The sequence below is a fragment of the Manis javanica genome, chromosome 1 (genome assembly GCF_040802235.1).
Source record: "Manis javanica isolate MJ-LG chromosome 1, MJ_LKY, whole genome shotgun sequence".
Taxonomy (NCBI): Eukaryota; Metazoa; Chordata; class Mammalia; order Pholidota; family Manidae; genus Manis; species Manis javanica.
In genome coordinates this window covers 155,285,014-155,302,882 of record NC_133156.1, presented here as the reverse complement: position 1 = coordinate 155,302,882, position 17,869 = coordinate 155,285,014, and the positions used below count along the sequence as shown (strand labels likewise).

The 17,869-nt window shown below is 46.5% G+C and overlaps 1 protein-coding gene across 6 annotated transcripts in view; it reads left to right on the top strand.

Annotated features, from left to right (window-relative positions):
• Window positions 1-17,869, top strand: part of NCK2 (NCK adaptor protein 2) — a 137,939-nt gene that overhangs the window by 102,596 nt on the left and 17,474 nt on the right. For 5 of the 6 annotated variants that reach the window (XM_037015520.2, XM_037015517.2, XM_037015515.2 and 2 more), the window contains one exon: window positions 1,463-1,704. In XM_037015520.2, the coding sequence (XP_036871415.1) occupies window positions 1,479-1,704 (226 nt within the window). In that variant the 5' untranslated portion in view covers window positions 1,463-1,478. The remainder of the gene's footprint in view (window positions 1-1,462; window positions 1,705-17,869) is intronic. The other variant, XM_037015519.2, reaches the window with a different exon arrangement.

Sequence of the window (17,869 nt, the reverse complement as noted above, 5' to 3'; positions counted from 1 at the left end):
AACAGGATAGTTTCACTGCCCCCCAAAATCCTTGTGCTGCACCAGTCCACCCTCCTTCCCCTCAGTCCCTGGCAACCACTGATATTTTTACTGTGTCCAAAGTTTTAAGTTTTACCTTTTCCAGAATGTCATATAGTTGGGGTTGTTAGGGAAAAAATTGTTCATGCCACTTGTTAAAGAATAGTAAGGCAGACTTTATTCAGGGGGACCACTACGAGGTGGTGAAGAGTGCAGCAGGGCATAGAGAGTGGGCTCAACTCCAAATTCAAGAAGAAAAAGTGGGAATCTGTAGCCAAGGTGGAGGACTGGGAAGGGTGAATGGACATTACAAAGAGGGGCATCAGAGGTAAATGTGGGATTCTGGCTAAATTACCTAGCAGGATTCTTCCTGAAGGCAGACCAAGGTGACCAGGCATCATCCAGGTGAGGGCGGAGGATTCTGACTAAGCCATCTTTGCAGGGCTCTTGATAAAATTCAGCAATGCAAAGAGAGGCATAGAAATACAAAAGTCAAGGCCTAATTTGGAAAGAGGAGTCAGAGGAGTCTGACTAAAGTTTGGTCAAAGAGTCTCTGTGAGAATCAGATGATAATGAAGCCTTTATAGCTTAGCTTCTTTCACTTAGTGATATATGTTTAAGGTTTCTTTATGGCTTTATAATTCATTCATTTTTCTCGCTGACTAATACTCCATTATCTGGATGTATCATGATTACTTCTCCACTCATGTACTAGAGGCCGTTTGATTGCCTCCAAGTTTTGGCAATGATGAATGATGCTGCTATAAACATCCATGTGCAGACAAAAATAATTTTTTATTTATAGACAAGTTGCAAAGATAGTACAAAGCATTCCTAAGTACTCTTCACTCCATCTCCCCTAGTGTTAGTATCTCACGTAACTGCAGTACATTTGTGAATCCTAAGAGATTAACGTTGCTACATGACTATTAACTAGACTTCATACAGATTTTACCAGTGTTTCAACTAATTTTCTAATTGTGTTTGAGGATCCAACTCATGATACCAGATTGCATCATTAACATTATATTTATTTTCATTTTAATTTGTAAGAAACGTTTGGGTGTGTTGTGTTCATTACAATATCCTAAGAAAGTGCATGTAAACATACCAGCACTAAGGAGCTGGTGTTATTTAATGAAATGAGCATGCTTAATTATGGTATTGTTACTTAGAATTTTTTGAAAGTTTGTGATTTTGGTAGAGCATGCAGAATTCCCAGTGTACAAAAGTGAGGTTTGTTTTCTGAGGTTGCTTTCTCTGAACAGATAATATGAGAGCTTAGTGGAAGAAGGTCATTTTAAGGTTGAGCCTTTCAAGACCCGGGAGGAAACTGGTGGCCGAGTTGTAATAAAAGCTGTCTGTGTGCAGTTTCTCAGGTGGAGGCAGAGGGCAAAGTGTTTGGTCATTTCTCTGATGAGCACGTCTGAATGTTTTGCCACAGAAGGACTCCATGAAAGATGACAGAGGAAGTCGTTGTGATAGCCAAGTGGGACTATGCCGCCCAGCAGGACCAGGAGCTGGACATCAGGAAGAATGAGCGCCTGTGGCTTCTGGACGACTCCAAGACGTGGTGGCGGGTGAGGAATGCGGCCAACAGGACGGGCTACGTGCCGTCCAACTACGTGGAGAGGAAGAGCAGCCTGAAGAAGGGCTCCCTGGTGCAGAACCTCAGGGACACGCTAGGTGAGTGCCTCCACCGTGCAGTGCCCGAGCTTCCTCCAGTTGTGGTGAGAAGAGGGCCTGCGCTTCTCGAGGACAGTGTTATCTGCTTGGAGGGGTGTGTGTGTGTGTGTGACGCATGTGTGTGTTTCGGATGTTGGCATCTTTCTAGTTGTCTTCTTACAAATGCCTGACAATTAGGAGATCAAGGTGTAGAAATATGTTTGTTGTTTCTTGGAGACTGGAGTTTGGAGTCTTACATAAGCTTACTCCTCCATGTGCCACACCTATGCACATGCTCCTGTCCCCTGGCGTCACACTGAGAGGGTCCTAAGATGGAATTGCTAGCTCCTGAAATGTCAGTAGCTCTGCTTGTGGCATCTGACCTATACTGTCTGTGTGACCTTTATGCATAGAGAAGGACGTAGCAAAAAGCATTTGGAACCGGGTGAATTTTTTCCCTCTTAAATTAATGATGTTTCACACCACAGCCCTGGACAGTGTTACTAAGGTGGCAGCTGGGTAAGCAGCAGTGTGACGTTGGGCTCGGGTCCCTTGGGGGCCTGCTGGGAAAGCCTGGCTCAGTTGGCTCCCTCTGCGTCCAGGCTTCATCCCACATGTCTCCTTCTCTTCTCCAGGGTCCGGTCCTGGGATCCCCCGAAGCCGGTGGTGCGCAGTGGTGCATTTGTATGCACATAGTAGTTACTGCTCCAGGTTACATGAATAAATAAGACGGGGTGCAGGGGGAGGTGGAGGCCCTGTCCGAAGAACCCCAAACTGGGATCCACTCTAAAAAGCTGTCCTTGCCTTCTTTACAGGAGTGTAATTTGGGTACTTGAGACTGCTGATTATCACTTACGAGTTGGCTATTGAAATAAGTCAGTGTTATCACTCATGTTACCTTTATGTCAGTTTTCCTTTTTATTTCTAGTGAGGATTTTTCTCATTTAGGTGGGGAAGGAAACAGGTGGGAAAACTGAAAAGAAAATTATACATGGAATGTAGTGGGTGTTGCAAAATCATCATCTTCCCTTTTATTCAGTCTTGAGAAGTCTGCTCTCTCTTCAAAACTGTTTAAAGCCTCCATTTATTGGGTAGAATTTTTATGTTACGGCTTAGCTTATTTCCATGATTTAGAGAGAGAAATGAGACACAGCCCTGCACAGGAATCACACCAGCTCCGCAGCTATTACAGGTCCTGAGCCTGATTTAGAAATTCCATTTTTCACGAGCAATCTGATTGTTTTTTTCTGCTACATGCACAGCCCTTTATCTTTTTTCCACCAAGTCAGTTGAAAGAAGCATTGTTGTCCTAGGCCTGTGAATCTTCAAAATGTGGCAAGGGAATGCAGGTAGCACGAATAGGTAAATACTGTGAGTTCCCTCAGCTTAATTGTATTAATTCTTTCCAGTTTCAGCCTCTTGCCCACTAAAGTGCCCTTTTTTTTGGGAAATGCTAAACACTGCTGACTTGTTTTGTCTTCTCCATTTAAAAAATATATTCTCAAAATTCTAGTCAAGAAGGAAATACCCAGAAACTGAATAAATGCTGGGACGCAAGCTGTCAAAATTATCTACAAATTCCCTTGAATAGGTTGTCACTTTTTCCCTTCAGTTTTCAGAAGGAGAAAAGGCAAAGCCCCAGATCGACACTGTTAACCCTGCCTTCCACCCAGTGGTTCATTTTTTGGGGCTGAGATCAGCTCCCTGTGCCCGTGTACCCTGGGCTGTCAGAATCAGGCAAGGCTCCCTCACCCAGCCCTTCCTGGCTCAGGATGCTGGGCCTGCTGCCCCACCCTGACAGATGGCCACCCAGCTCTGCTGCGCGACAGCCAATTCCATTTTTGGAGAACACAGATTGTTAGAAAGCTCTTCCTTAAATAGAATCAAAGTTTGCTTTTCTTTCACTTTCTGCCCTTGGCTCTCGCTGTGCCCTGGAGAGCGAAGTGTGCTCCTCTGTGGAAGGACACCTCTCCTGGCTTCCATCTCAGTTCAGGCCCACATCTCCTTGGAGACGTTTGTACCACACATTATACGTTGTAAAAATACAATAAAATTATCTTTTGAACCTCCATATCTGTTAGTACCAGTTCATGTTCACAGTCTAAATTCCCCTGGGGTCAGTCTTCCCATCACCAGAGAGAGGCACCCTCTGTTTTTTTGTGTATCTTTTTGTTCTGATGTCTTTGTCATTCTCACCCAAAGCCTGGCTTTTGCTGCACAAAGAGAGACCTTGTTATCTGCACATGAGGTTTACATTGCCTTCTTAGCAGTGTGGAGAAGGAGGAGGCACCCTAACCGTCCCCTACCCTCATGAGAAACCACTACAGTGGAGTGACTTCTTATTTCCTACAGCCAGATTTGACATGGCATCTTTGTCAAGAAGGAAGATGAGAAAACTTTCTGCAGCCCCTCCTGCCTCCCACTGGTCTCTGTTACTAAAAAGATTGGAGCTTAAGTGTTCATGGGTTCCTGTTTAAATTATTGTCATAGTGTGCTGTCTAGATTACTGTATGCTTTTAGATTGATTATGTAGCCAGCAGAAATCTCCTGCATATTAGAGGAAGTGAAAATGTCAAAGCCGATACTGCATATGTTGACTTTCCAGTAGCTCCTCATAGTATCGTCCACATTTGTAATTTTTGCTGCTGTGAAATCCATCTAATTCCTAAAGCCACAAGAAGATTTCCTGGCAGGTGCCTGGTTCAGAGTAAAGTAGCATGGGGCTCCCCAACAAAGTCCCAGTGTTACAGATGTATTTCTGTAACATGATAACATTTCCAGTTGTAGATAACCCCACCTCTAGAGTTCTCTGCTGCTTTTTTAGGCTTCTTTGCTGTGTTGAGGTTGGTAGAGAATTCAGTTTAATCATATGTGTTGTTTGTTAGAGCGACTTCTGGAAAGCAGTACCTTTGACAGAAAGAGCTCTCTGTTAGGAAAGGTTTAACATTCTTTTCCTTTAATAAGTTATAACTGAGTTAATTTGAGCTCTTATTTGCACATGAACAAAACATTTATGTACTGGATCTGCTCTCATATTCAACTTAGGATCATGAGTAGTCAGAGAGAACGTTTCCAGGGATAACAAGGAGCAATTGTTAAGAACTTGTTCAGCCAGCAGAACCCAGTCAATATTTCCAAGGGCTCTGCCTCACAGCTCAGCAGTGTGGCACGCCCCTGGGCCATGGTCTGGCCTTGATAAATGCAACCTGACTTACAGAATCATGCAAGTGAGGTGTTTAAAACTGTGCTCAATCTTTTTGAGATGTTACAGCTGCTCCTAGGGAGGCTATTTTTTTCAAAGATTTTCCTCTAGCTACTAAAGAACAGTTTTTATTAACCACTTCATGATAGCAGCTGAGCCCACAAAAACCTCAAAGGTGAACTCTTCCCAGTGGTTAGATGAGGGTCAGGCACCAACTGGGCTACGCAAACAGTGCAGTTCCCTTTATAACATCATAGAGGCCTTCTTGGGAGGGATTGTTCTGAGACACACATGTCCACTGCTAACAACCTCCCTGGGCATCTGGAGCCAGAATGACCTGCACCCAAGGTGACCATAGCTAAGGGCAGTCACTGCCTCCAGCTAGATGCGGGCGCAGAGAGAGGCTCCTGAAAGGGACTCCCTACCTTTAACTAACCGTAGCAGCCTTGTACTTGAGCTAATGCTTTTGGACGGGGAGGAGCTGGTTCCTGGGGGTGAAAGTCACAAGGTTCTTAGAGGCTTATCCATCCAGGATTGACTTTGGAGCAGCTAAATGACTTCCCTAAGGACACACTGCTAGTCACAGGTATAGGACAGAGATGAGACTTCAACTCAAAGTTGATATTTTTTAACTAGAACAAGTTAAATATCACATTTAGTAGGTGGGCATCTGATAAGACTCCTTTAAAAAGATAGGCAGTTTGAATGTTAGAGGAAATTTTAATGACACCAGGTTCTTCATTTTAAAGTGAAATCCTATCAGCAAAAAATTCATTAGGATCCCAGAGTTAGACGGTCATAATGTATTGATGTTCATGTCCTGATTTTGGTGGTTGTATTGTGGTTGTGAAGGACAATGTCCTTGTTTGTGGAAATACAGAGTATTGAAGGATGGGCCATCACGGTGACAGCTTACTCTCAAGTGGCTCAGGGAAGACAATGTTTGTGCCGTCTGTGACCTGCTGTACGTGAAGACAGAGACGTCAGAGTGGTTTCCAATACTCCCCCGGGCTGGTAAAGTTGGCTTATAGCAGGGGAGACATAACGGGCTGCCCTGCTCTGCCTGGACATTTCTGGGTTACAGGACCTTAAAGTGGGCCTTTCAGAGGTCAGAGAGCATCACTGAGCACCTGCTCAGATTGGACCTGAAATACAAGAATAACTGTGTGAACGTGTGCCAACTGATTGTCTGCCATAATGGCTTCCCCCAGTACCTGACTGAGAACTGTCTGTAGTTACCCAGCAGGTTGTCTCCCTGTCACTAGCCTGTGAGGGAGGAAATCCCTGCTTCTTGCTGCATCAGACCAGGCTTTTGAGCCAGTTCAGTGGAAGCTTTTTTGTTAAAATGGAGAGTGGGGAGGTAATGGTCAGAAATTGTCTGGGCTCACAGCCTCTGTGATTGTGTGGGATGTGGGGGAGGTTTTGTCTGTTCACTGCAGGATTGAGGATCTTTGCCGTGGTTGTGGTGTTCTCAGCAGGTCTGAACCAGGACAGGTGGCTTGTTAAAAATGAAATGTGGGTAATGAGTGCCGCAGCCTGCAATCATGGAGTCCAGTTACTCCTTCTGCCGTCCTTAGAAATCCCATCTAAGCCAGTTCATGTTCTGCTGAGTGACCTTTGAAAACAATAACTGAAGGTTTTGAAATTGGGATGCAAGCATGATGTAGCAATCAGAACAGCATGATAGTGTATTTTGGATCAGTAGTTAGAGCCTGGCTAGGCATTATTTCCTCTGATGGGATATGAAGAAAGGGTGAGGTTCCACTCCGACTTGCTGATGTTTGTGATGTAACAGGAAATACCCCTGATGCAGGGAAGTGGTGTTGCTTGAACAGTGGCAGTGTCCCTGCCTATCCCGCTGGACTCTGGGTTGGACTATGCTTTTTAGGCCTCCATCCTGCCCTTTGGGTAGTGTAGCACAGTGGTGAGGACGGGAATGCTGTGGTCCTAGACCCCCATGTCCAAACTCAGGCTGTGCCACGTGTTAATGCAGTGGCTCTGGGAAGCTGCTGGACTCCCTCAGCCTCAACCACATCATCTCTGAGATGGGATAAAGGGTTCCTGTTCTTACTTGTTGAGAATTGAAAGGAGTACTCCATGTAGGCGTTATTCCATGCCAAGCTGAGAAATTGGAGAGGAGGGGGGCATCTATTGAGGGAGGGGGCACAGCGACGGTTCAGAGGCCAGAAGCCACAGGTGTGCTGAATGACATGCGTAAGTAAGCCAGCTGGGTTGGAGTGAGCTGCTGGGGACTCCTGAGGGATCATGTGTGCCACCTAAGTGGGCCCTGAGCACCAGGCCTGATAGCAGTTGGAAAGGGGTGGCCAGAGGGGCAGCTGTCAGGCATCCTGCCTGGTCTTCGGGAAGGGAAGGGAGAGGGCCAGTGCATCAGTGGGAGGCTGACGACTCTCGGGGTGACCCGGGGTGACGTCAGCAGTGGGAAAGGGAACAGCAGAGAGGACAGGGATTTTGAAGGAAAGCCCCAAGACGCCGTTGACTGGGTGTGGAACAGCCAGAAGAAGCGTCACAAATGGCTGAAGTGCTTTGAGCCTGAAAGACCACCTACCTGAGAGCTGAGGAAAGGAGGAGGAGGTGGCTGGCTGCGAGGACCCATGTGAGTGTGAGTGGCGATGGGCATGCCATGGAAATGTTCAGCAGCGCGCTTTAGCTGTGAGTCTCAACTTTAGGAGACGCAAAATTCAGATTTCTGTCATCACATACTTCCTGTTTCTAAGTGAATGTGTTTGGACTTGTATATGAATAGTTTAATGTGGGATCTGTAGTGGAGACCCCACATTTCTGAAGCAGCCAAATTTCCCATCTCTCTGCCACAGTGAGGACCCGTCTGGGCCTCTGGTCCACTGCAGCCATGGCATCCTCCCCTGGCAGGAATGCCCACAGGGGGCCTTGTGACAGCCATTATCGGAGACCCTCCTGGAGACCTGCAGCTCTCTGGGCCTGCATTTCCAGTGCTGCTGACGCTCCCTGCAGAGAAATGCACTGCCCCACACCCAGAAGCCAAACAAAAGGCTAATGTAGCAGAAAAATTCAAACCAAGACCCCAAAACAGATTTCGTATTTTTCTGGTGGGTAGGCAATGATAGCAATGATTTCTCTTCAAATCCAGTTTGTGGCAGGTACTGTGCTCTGTGCCTGCATGCATTCTTATTTAATCTTCCTGACCACCCTAGGAAGAGATGGTAGCATCCTCATTTTCATGTGAAAAAATAAGAGCTTTGGAGGTTAAGTGATATGCCCAAGAACAGAGTCAGTGATGGGGTTGAAATTTGAACCAGGTCTGCCTGACTTCAACCTCCATAGTTGTAGATGAGCTTCAGGAACTGGGGGTTCAGATCAGGGAGGGACTGGGGGAATGATACCTCTTTGGCATTGATTTCAGTGAGTTCCATCCCTCCCTGGCCCCCGCCTGTGCAGCTTTCCTGGTTTTCTGCCCCCTTTGCCACATCCTCTCAGGTGCTGAGGGCCCAGCGACTTCAGGAAGAGATGGTTTTCTCCCTGACCCCCAGGGATTCACTTCTTCATAACTTTGCTTTGTTCCTTAATGTTGAGGTGAGTGAGAGCCATTCATTAAAATGATTCAGAAGCCAGATGCCACAGGAACATAGCTCTGTTTTTGTAAATTGATCTTGATTTTGGCAGCACTTGAATCAAGCACGTGCTGCCATTCTCACATGTATATAATATTCCAGCTGTCTTTTGCTGTCCAGTTTCGTTGTATGATATGGGTTTCTGCAAACAGGTATTCCTCAGATTTGTAATCTCCGAGGTGCCTGTGTGTTCACTGTTGATTCAAGACAGATAAGCTCATGAAAAAGTTTGGAAAATAGGGAAAAAAGCATAAATCATTTGTGATCTCACCACCCAGAAATAACTACTGGCTCTATAATGATTTCTGTCTAGTTTTTTAGTACTTAAACACATGTAAAATCAAAATCACCTCTTGCTGTTATCAGTAATACTCCCTGTCACAGTGAAGTTAGGCAGGAAGATATCAAGCTTCTCTTACATCACCCCAACACCCGCCAGAGGGGAGATTGACGGGCGAGTTTGGGCATATATCTCATGGCTCATCAGTAGTTGGGATACTCTCTGTGTTCGGTATGTTATGTAAACCGCATAAGATGAGGAACTGATTATTTTTGGTCACTTGTCTTAGAAGTAGTTTGTTTTTCTGGGTTGGTTGTTCTTTAAGAATAAGAAAATTACTGTTCATCTTCCTGCCACATAAACATGCTACTGAAACTAAGCTCTTCCTTAAAGAACCAGTTCTTCATTTCAAAAAAGTACAAAGCCAAATCATTCCCCATGAAAAGTTTCTAAGTAACACAAGAAAACAAGAGGAAGGTATCTCAGTCTGGTTTTAAATGTTCAGTTTCTCGAAATTATCTATTACCTCTTCACTGTATTATCACAGGGACTCTGTGAGTCCCCAGAGTTGCGTCTAGCACTTCAGGTTCACCTTTGGTCTCTGTTGTATAATCTACCTTTGTATGAGCATGACTTACATGTGATGTATCATAATTTAGAGCTCTTTAGGATTCTGTCTTGGGAGGTTGTTCACAGTAGAAATGACCTGCAAATGAATTGCCCACATAATGTGGAAATTTGAACAGTAATTGCAGTGCCAGCCACCCAGAGTAAACTTGGACTTGTTTTTGTATATTAAACTCCAAGTATTTAAAACCAAAAATGTAGAACAACTCACAACACATTAGAGGGAGGATAATTAGAAAATAGAGACAGACTATAAAAACTAATGCTGACGGGTTAAGAGCCAGGAGAGAGGATGGGAATGAGGTGGGTTGGGTCCTTGGAAGCTGAAGTGAGACAGACGTGCAGTCACGTGTGGGTGCTTGAAGCCAGATTGCTCTGCGCCCTGAGCTGTGGATACCCCCTCGTCCTGAGGAAAGACAAAAACGCCAGGGAACGTATTGCCCAGTTTGTTTCCCAGAAACTGGAATCTTGGTTGCTTCTTATTAAAATGACTGTACTGTGCTTCAGTAAGAACATAGATAACCCCTTTCCCAGACTAGTTACTCAGGTGGGAGCCTTAAATCTTAGGATACGGAAGCATGAACTAAAAGTGCCTAAGAATTAGAGTAAAATCTCACCGTGTTCCTAACCACACTTCCCCATCTGGCATGCTCCCTTTTTTAGACCTGATCCATATGTCTTAAGTGTTCCTTTCCTCCATTGCATTTTCATGTCTGTCCCCTGGAGGTGGGCAGGACACGCCGGGGGATATTCGGGTACTGGTACGCACAGAGATACTGACTTGTGAGCCTCTTGGACTGCCGTGAGCTGGCCGGCCACCTCCTTTTGGGCCGCCTCCACCTGGTGGCCCCATCGCTCTGCGTGGGAGGGAAGGAGGGGATCTCTAGGGCCCAGGTCTCACTGGTAGACTTCAACCAGTGCCAGGTGGGCTGTGTGTTTCCTGCCCATCAGCCTGCATTTCCTTGAGTCACCTTTTGTCTGCAGGTCAGTCCCTGGGATCAGCTCCTGCAGTCTGCCCGGGTTTTCTCTTCTGAACTCAACTCAGGTTGTGAAAACTCTGACTGTGCCTGGGTTCTGGCAGCTAGGGAAGCCACCGGACATCTCTGTGGGGTGCTAGGCTGGTGCCCGCATTTCCTTGTGGAAGCAGGCCGTTGCATGGGGGCTGTTTGCAGGGAATCTCTCTTGATTTTTGTATTTTGGTTTTTCAGGGAGCAAAGTAGTTGATTGTCTGACTTCGCAAATTTGCAAGTGGGTGTTTACAAGTAGAGCGTGGATTAGTTAGTAAAACTGCTATCTTTCTTATACTACATAATTTGATTAAATCTGTAGTGTTTAACTGAAGGTGCTAAGAAAAACACTGGTGACAAAAGTGGGCCCGAAAGGTCACTTGAACCCTTTGTGGTTCTACCATGTGTTTGTTTTTCATATCCTAGTATGTCCAGTTAAATTTGAAAAGTGGAGTTGATTTGATAGTTGGGGCTGTCTGTGGGATTCCTGAACACTGGAAAGGGCCCTGGAGACAGCCTGGTCTAGGGCTTCTGTGAAAGCCGGGCAAGCTCAGTGAATTGCCCAAGGTTGCATGTCCACTTCACAGCAGAGCTGGAGCCGGCCTCTCCAGGCCCAGTCCCGGTGCTGAAGCTGTGGGAATGAGGAGCCCAGTTATGGGAAAGACCCGCTCCAGTGCTGGCACAGAGGACAGACCTGTGGCCTCTGTGGGGCTGGCACCTGGTAAGTGTTCACCCTGTCCAAAGCAGCATGTAATCCCATAGGACCCTTTGCCTGCCCTTTTTGGCAAATGGGGCTCCTTTTTACTCCCTGAGTGAAGGCCCATTTGCATGAATTGAGCATTCTCTCTGTGACTGCTCGTAGGGGGTCCCATGTCTTAGCTGCTCCTGACCCAGAGGGCAGGAGAGGGGAGACCTGCCCCCAGGAGCACTGCAGGGAAAGAACGCACCTCTGCCAAGAAGGCACCACTTGTGCCTTCCTGCCCTGAATCCTGCCTTTGTCCTCAGCCAGGAAGGAAAATGTGAGATGACATAGTAATGGCAATAAACACCACGACAGCTCTCCCTGGGCCTTGCTGGGCACCGGACACCACACTAAGTGAGCTTACTGGACTCTCACATAGGCCCCACAAGTGCCAATGATATCCTGATATTACAGACGAAGAAACTGAGTGGACAGATGCTGTTGCCTCACTAAGGTCAGAAGCTAGTGGGCAGAGAAGCTGGCCTGGAAGGTGACCTGAAGGGTGGTTCAGTTGTCTGACAGCCACTTGCCTCCAGTGTATTCACCCATGAATGTGCTTTCTCATTACTCATTTTTATTTATTTATCAAGCTCATTTTAGCAGATATGGTCTTAAAAAGTTGCAGGCAGACTGAATATTGGCCATTGGATTGACGTTTTAATGTCACAAAATGTCACATCTAATCCTTGCTACATCTCCTACACCCTTTTGCATACTCAAAAATGCTAGTGGTAATGGATTGGGTATATGCTTTGAGAGGTACTAAATATGTATTTTTTAATTAAAAATTATAATTCGAATTTTAAAAAGTTTCTTTCCATTGGCATCTGTGTCACCATTTGACTTTCACATGTAATAGAAAATCCTGTACTTAAAAAACATTTTTTTACAGGCTTAAATATTCAGTCGTGTTATTTGCATGTCTACTCATGACTGAACAGGCTTCCTTATGGCCAACGGAGGAAATTCCGGTTCAGAGCCCAGGACTCACAGCCCCTGTGTGATGGTAGGCCCTTGGCCCTGACACCTGTGTGTTAGCCAGCTGCTGGTACCTCTGCTCACTGGAAAGGGGACCATCTGGGCTTAGGGGGTGGTGAATAGCTCCTTTGTCTCTCCCTCAACTTGTAGCGCCTCCCCAGTCAGCGTGGGTTTGCTGCAGGAAAGCACCTCTCTTCCATCTTAAGAGTCTCTTTCCTCCCTCCTGTCCTCAGCCACCCGCTCCTTGGACTTGGGGATTTTGTGTAACATATAGTACAGTGTTTCATTATAGGGAAAGGGGTAAACACATAAGGTGCATATACCTAGGAATTATAAAAGTAAATCTCCAGGAACGTTCCATTTTGGAGGAGAGCTGAAAGTGGAGTGGGCCCGGAACTAGTGTACCTCGGGTTCTTCAGACGCAGCCCAGCTGGAGCCAGGCCTTCCTGGCCTGGACATATCGGGGGGTGAGTGCCTAGCACATGGTAGGGTGTCACAGTTGTGTTGAAGGATGGAAGGAAGAAATGGTTGCAGGGCAGGGTTGGCAAGGCATGTGCTTGGGAGGTGTGCTAATTGCCACGTCAGTCTGCTCCCAAATAAGCTGTTAACACTCCTAGTGGCATTGGTGCGAATCTTAGGAGATGAGTCTGGAAGGACTGACGAGAGCCTGTGAAATAATGGGGGTGATATAGGAAGTGTTGGGGTTTATTAACTGAGCAGGCATTCACTGAATGCCTGGGCCTGAGGCCACAGATGACTTAACCCAGTCCTTCTTGGAGGGAAGTTCAGCATGGTGGGGCAGGGGCTGAAATTTAGGTAGGCAAGTGCCACAAGGGCATGTGCAGAAAGACAGAGTTTCTTCTAGGAGACACAACATCATGGTATTTTGTGCTGTTCATGCATCTTAGTGCTCAGCAGATCTCTGGTATCAACCCTCTGGTTCTGCTGCAGGGGACGGGCCCACAGTGAGCGAGCTACTCACTGGTATTGGGGTCCTGCCCAGGAGCCCGTGGTGTTTTTCCCAGGGCTGTATTGCCTGCAGCCTCATCAAGGAGGGGCAGATGGACACAGTGTTTGATTGTTTTTCATCTTTAAAAGCTAGATTTAAACTACCAGAAGAAGAAAGATCTGGGCCCAACTTTGTCCTCATCTTCTTGGGTGCTCACACTTCCTGGCTGTCGGGACGTATTCTGCCCTCTGTCCAGGCCTTACAGAGTGTGGATGGACATGTTGGGCACCCAGGGGCAGCAACACTGAGGCAGGCTGGAAATTTTTGTGACTCAAGTTGGTCCCCAGAGGGAGACTGGACGGCCTGGAAAACTGTCTAGTGCTGCGTTCAGTCCCACCTCTGGGTGGTCAGGAGCTTAGCATGGCTCCTTTAAGCACATCCAGCCCCCGATGGTGAGGCCACGGGGTCAGGTGGAGTATTTCCACCAGCAGGACTCGCCAGAGTTAGGTCACCAGCCTTCTGCGTTGCCCAACACAGTTCTGCCAGCCTTGCCTGGACACGTCTGTGCAATGGCGCCTGGCCCTGGCCTTGCCCTGGCCTGCTCCTAGCCCTGAGCAGCCTGCTGGCCACCACACGCTTCCCTCCTGTCCTCTGCCAAGCTGGTCCACGGTCAGCAGGTGGTGGCATGGTTAGGCCTCCACGTGACAAAAGGAGCAGATGCTAGTCGAAGCCTCCAAGGGATGGCTTGGCTTGAGTCTGTTGTGGCTTAGATTTGGGCTTGTCACAAACCAACTTGTACTGGAATGCCAGTCCCACCTAAATGCCCTTAGGGTTTCTCTGATGAGCAGGACCTAAGGTAGTGGCCCTCACTTGGGCCCATCCTAAGTCAAATCTGAGGGCTCCAGAGAGCAGAGGCTAGATTGTGTTGGTCAGTCAGGCCAAGTCTGTGGTCACAGCTTTCTCATGAAGGCTCTTTGCAGTAAATACTGTAAGCCCAGGATTCTCTGGGCCTAGGAAACATGCACCAGCCCATTAATTATGGTGTAGTGGTCCACCATCCCACCCCAAATCTGAGTGCTCCCAAATCATTATGGTGTTCTTTTCGACTTACCCAAATACTCACTTTTCTAAGAGGGAGTTAACAGTCCAGCATATTTAAGGAGGTGGGCTAGGTAGGTTTATTACCTTCAGTGTTCTTTATTGAAGCGACAGAAGGTCAACTCAAAAGCAGATAAAGCAGAAAAAGAGGAGGAAGAGGAGAATCGAAGAGGGACTGGGCTGCCCACACACTGGGAAGTATGGCCAGGTCCAGAGGCTCAGCTCACACCGTCTGGGTTCTGTCCCTCTGCAGCCACATTCCTGCTCGCCCCTTGTTCTGCACACACACTCTACAAGCGTGAGCGGCTGCAGGAAGCAGAGCCGATCTCCCGCCACAGCAGCAGCTCCCTGGGGAGTATGCTGACACGCAGGCCTGAGTCTGGGGCCCCCCTGCCATGGTCCAGCGGCTGTGGACAGGCCTGCTGAAGCCACGAGAAGAGAGCAGTGTGGTTGAATACGAGAGGGGATACCGAACAAATTAAAATAATAACAGAGAACCAGTGCATCAATCTTACATGGTCACCTTCAAAACTAGTTTTGTAAATTTGGGTTTTTTTCCCTGTATTCAAATATTTGGATCATCAATGTTGGTACAGGATATTCTCTGAATAGTGGTAGCTAACTAACCACACCAGTATATCTAAAAAGCTTGATACAAAGTAAATGCACATATAATAATCATGAAAAACTGTTAGAAGCCAAATAATCAATATATCCTAATTCACACATATGACAAGTTACTTGTCACTTTATACCTTAATCATATCTTGTCAGTTCTCCTTAGCATTTAATTAAAAAAGCCTTTTGTAATTTTTAATTGACTTTAATAATAGGTGCTAACCCTAATGGGGGGAATTCCTACAAATTAATAACTTTCATTCTTAGTATAAATGACATTTACAAGGAAGCTTTCTAGTTAAACCTGCTTTATGTTACTGATCTGATTAGTAACAAAAACAAAGTGGCTTTCCTGTAGAGCTCCTAAAACTTGCGTGTACTATGTCTAAATGAATTGGCTTCAATGTATTCCCAAGCTACCAAGTTTGTTTGACGTTTTATCTTAAGTCTCCAGAACTCCAGCTGGAAGATGACAGTGACAGCATATTTTGAAGTCATCTGTTATAACATCCCTTTCTCTTCAAAGAGTAATTAAAAGATTTTGACTTAAAAATCACTAACATTAATAATGTATGACATATTAAAGCTTTTATTAGAACTCAATCCTTAATGTATGTAATTTTATTCAAGAAAACTAAAATGTGCTTATTATTGTCAATGAAAATGTAACTCAGAGTCAGAGATCCATAGCTTAATGCCAGAAAATCATCAACAATGCTGAAAAGTAGTTTATTTTTATATCTAGCTTGGCTATTGTCACATAAAATTATGCTGTCTGCTCACAGAGGAAGAAATACCATTCTTGATGGTGCACATTATTTATTAAGTGCAGACAAAGCTCATTGTGCAGGTTGTGCCTGGTCTTTAGTGTGGCAGTGATGGCAGTGGCTCCATCAAGGAGCTTGTTCACCTCCTCCCTTGGCCCCACACCTATTCCAGGCATCTCTGTGCTCTGGGGTCTATATTCGGGCTGCTGACTGGCCTGAGACTGGGGCGAGCACTTAGCCTGTCCACAACTTGCCCATCTCATCCGTGGAGCACTTGGTCCAGTACCCTTCTGCCCAGGAGCCCTGGTAGAGCAAAGGGAGTCTGGACCTGCCCCCCATACCCCAACCCTGGTCTCCTGTGCTGCCCACTGGGGACCACAGGACCCACTCCCTGCAGCAGCCTGAAAAAAATTGAGCAAGCACATCTCTTAAGATTTCTTCTAGATCTTAACTGCCACAATTTTATGACTGCAGATTGAAGGACACTGAGATGTTCTCAGAGCCTAAGCTTCGCTGAGAAGTTAAGTCACACGTGCCATGTGAGATACCATCTTTTCTTTAAACAGCCATTTCCATTTCTTTGTTCTTAGTGCAAAGGTGTTGCAGTTTATACATTATTGAACTGGCTGTAAAGAAAGTCATTACTTTGCAAAAAGATGTTACTTATACTTAGTATCACCTAATGCAGCATAGTAGCAGTTAGAAAGATTTTGGATTTTCTCATCCCTGATACAACTTACCCACAGCACGCTGCAGCAAAACCTCCAGCCAGAATGACTGAACACCAAGAAAATTCTGTGCAGTTGAGTTTTATGATGACCTTGAGAACTGGAGGAAAAGCACAACATTTGAGGTCATCCCAAATCTTGCAGAAACACTTTGTTGCCCATGCCTCGCCTCTGTAAGTCCAGTGAGGCAGGATTGGAGCTGCCTGGCATCCTGCGCAGTTCTGGCTCCTGTACCTGAGAGGGCCTGTAGGTGAAGGTGCTCTCGGGAGGTTCTTCTGTCCATGAGCCAGGCTGCACAGGGGATTCATGGCTGGGTCAGGGCGACAGGGCTGAGGGGAAGGTGTGTGTTTCCAAAACAAGGCAGGAAGAGGGGCAAGTGGAAGCACTAATGAGGGCGTCTGGCCTGCCAAGATTCAGTCAGTTACTGTTCCCTGTCAGTAGGTAAAGATGGCCTAGGATGCAAAACAGGTGCGAGGATTTGCCATTCCTGCCAGGAAAATACGTAAATTTGTAAAAAAAAAAAAAAAAACAATCACCCTTGTTAGAGTCAAAAACACATAGTGGAGTTCAAGTTTTTGTTACAACTGGGAGAATTAGGGGGTACGGCTTTAATGAAAGAAGAAGTGAAGCAGAAGATGGGCAGAGAAAAAGCACACAGAGAACAGGTTGGGAAACGTAGGTTCCCATATCACCTCTTTCCTTAACAGTAACAGATTTACCTTCTGTGTAGAGACGTCACTTGGAGCTTGGACACCACCGGCCCGTCAGGCTTGGGGCTCTCGGGCACCTCCCCTGGCTTGGCTGGCTGGGCCACACTGCCGCTCCTGCCCCCATGAGAAGCTCAGGCCCACTGGCTGGTCCGCATGCAGGGCCTCCTTGTGAGGTCCCACAGCTGTCAATTGGTGGCAGCCACATGGTTTCATGGCTACTCGCAATACATTTCTTACCCCAAATCTTTGTTCCCTAAACCTCAGCCCTTCTACCTAGAGATACAGGGGCCATTTTCATTCCCTAGAATCAAAGGGATTCTCCATTGTTTGGGAGGGCCAAGGTGGGGTTAGGGTAGATTCTTGGCACCCTAATTTAGGGTCCCAGATAGGTTTTGCACAGAAATCATGTTGCAAACAATGATGCATTTGCCAGATAAACCATGCTGAGCATCAGCCTCAACTGGAACTGTACTTCTTGACTATAGTGGATTAAATAGGCTTTTTTGGGCACCAGTCTGGGCCATTTCACTGGCTAGGTGTGTTGGGCCAGTTCCTTGATCTCCTTCAGCCTTGGTTCCCATCTGCAGAAATGGGGGTGCCGACTCTTGTCACAAGTAATGTAGATGCCAGTGAGGTCAGGTTCCTCCTGTCCCCAGACTTCCAGCTCTTGAGTCTCACTGTGTCAGCAGCTCCACAGGACATGCTGCCATGGGATGATGTTTTCTGGGTAAGCCTGACGGGCAGGCTTTCTGTTCTGGTGGCCACCTGGCCCTGGCAGTGGGCTCTCTCTTGGTACAGTGTGGCTCTGAGAAAAAATATTCAAAACCCCAATGCAGTAATTATTGTCATTCATAGAGCACTGCCTCTACCTT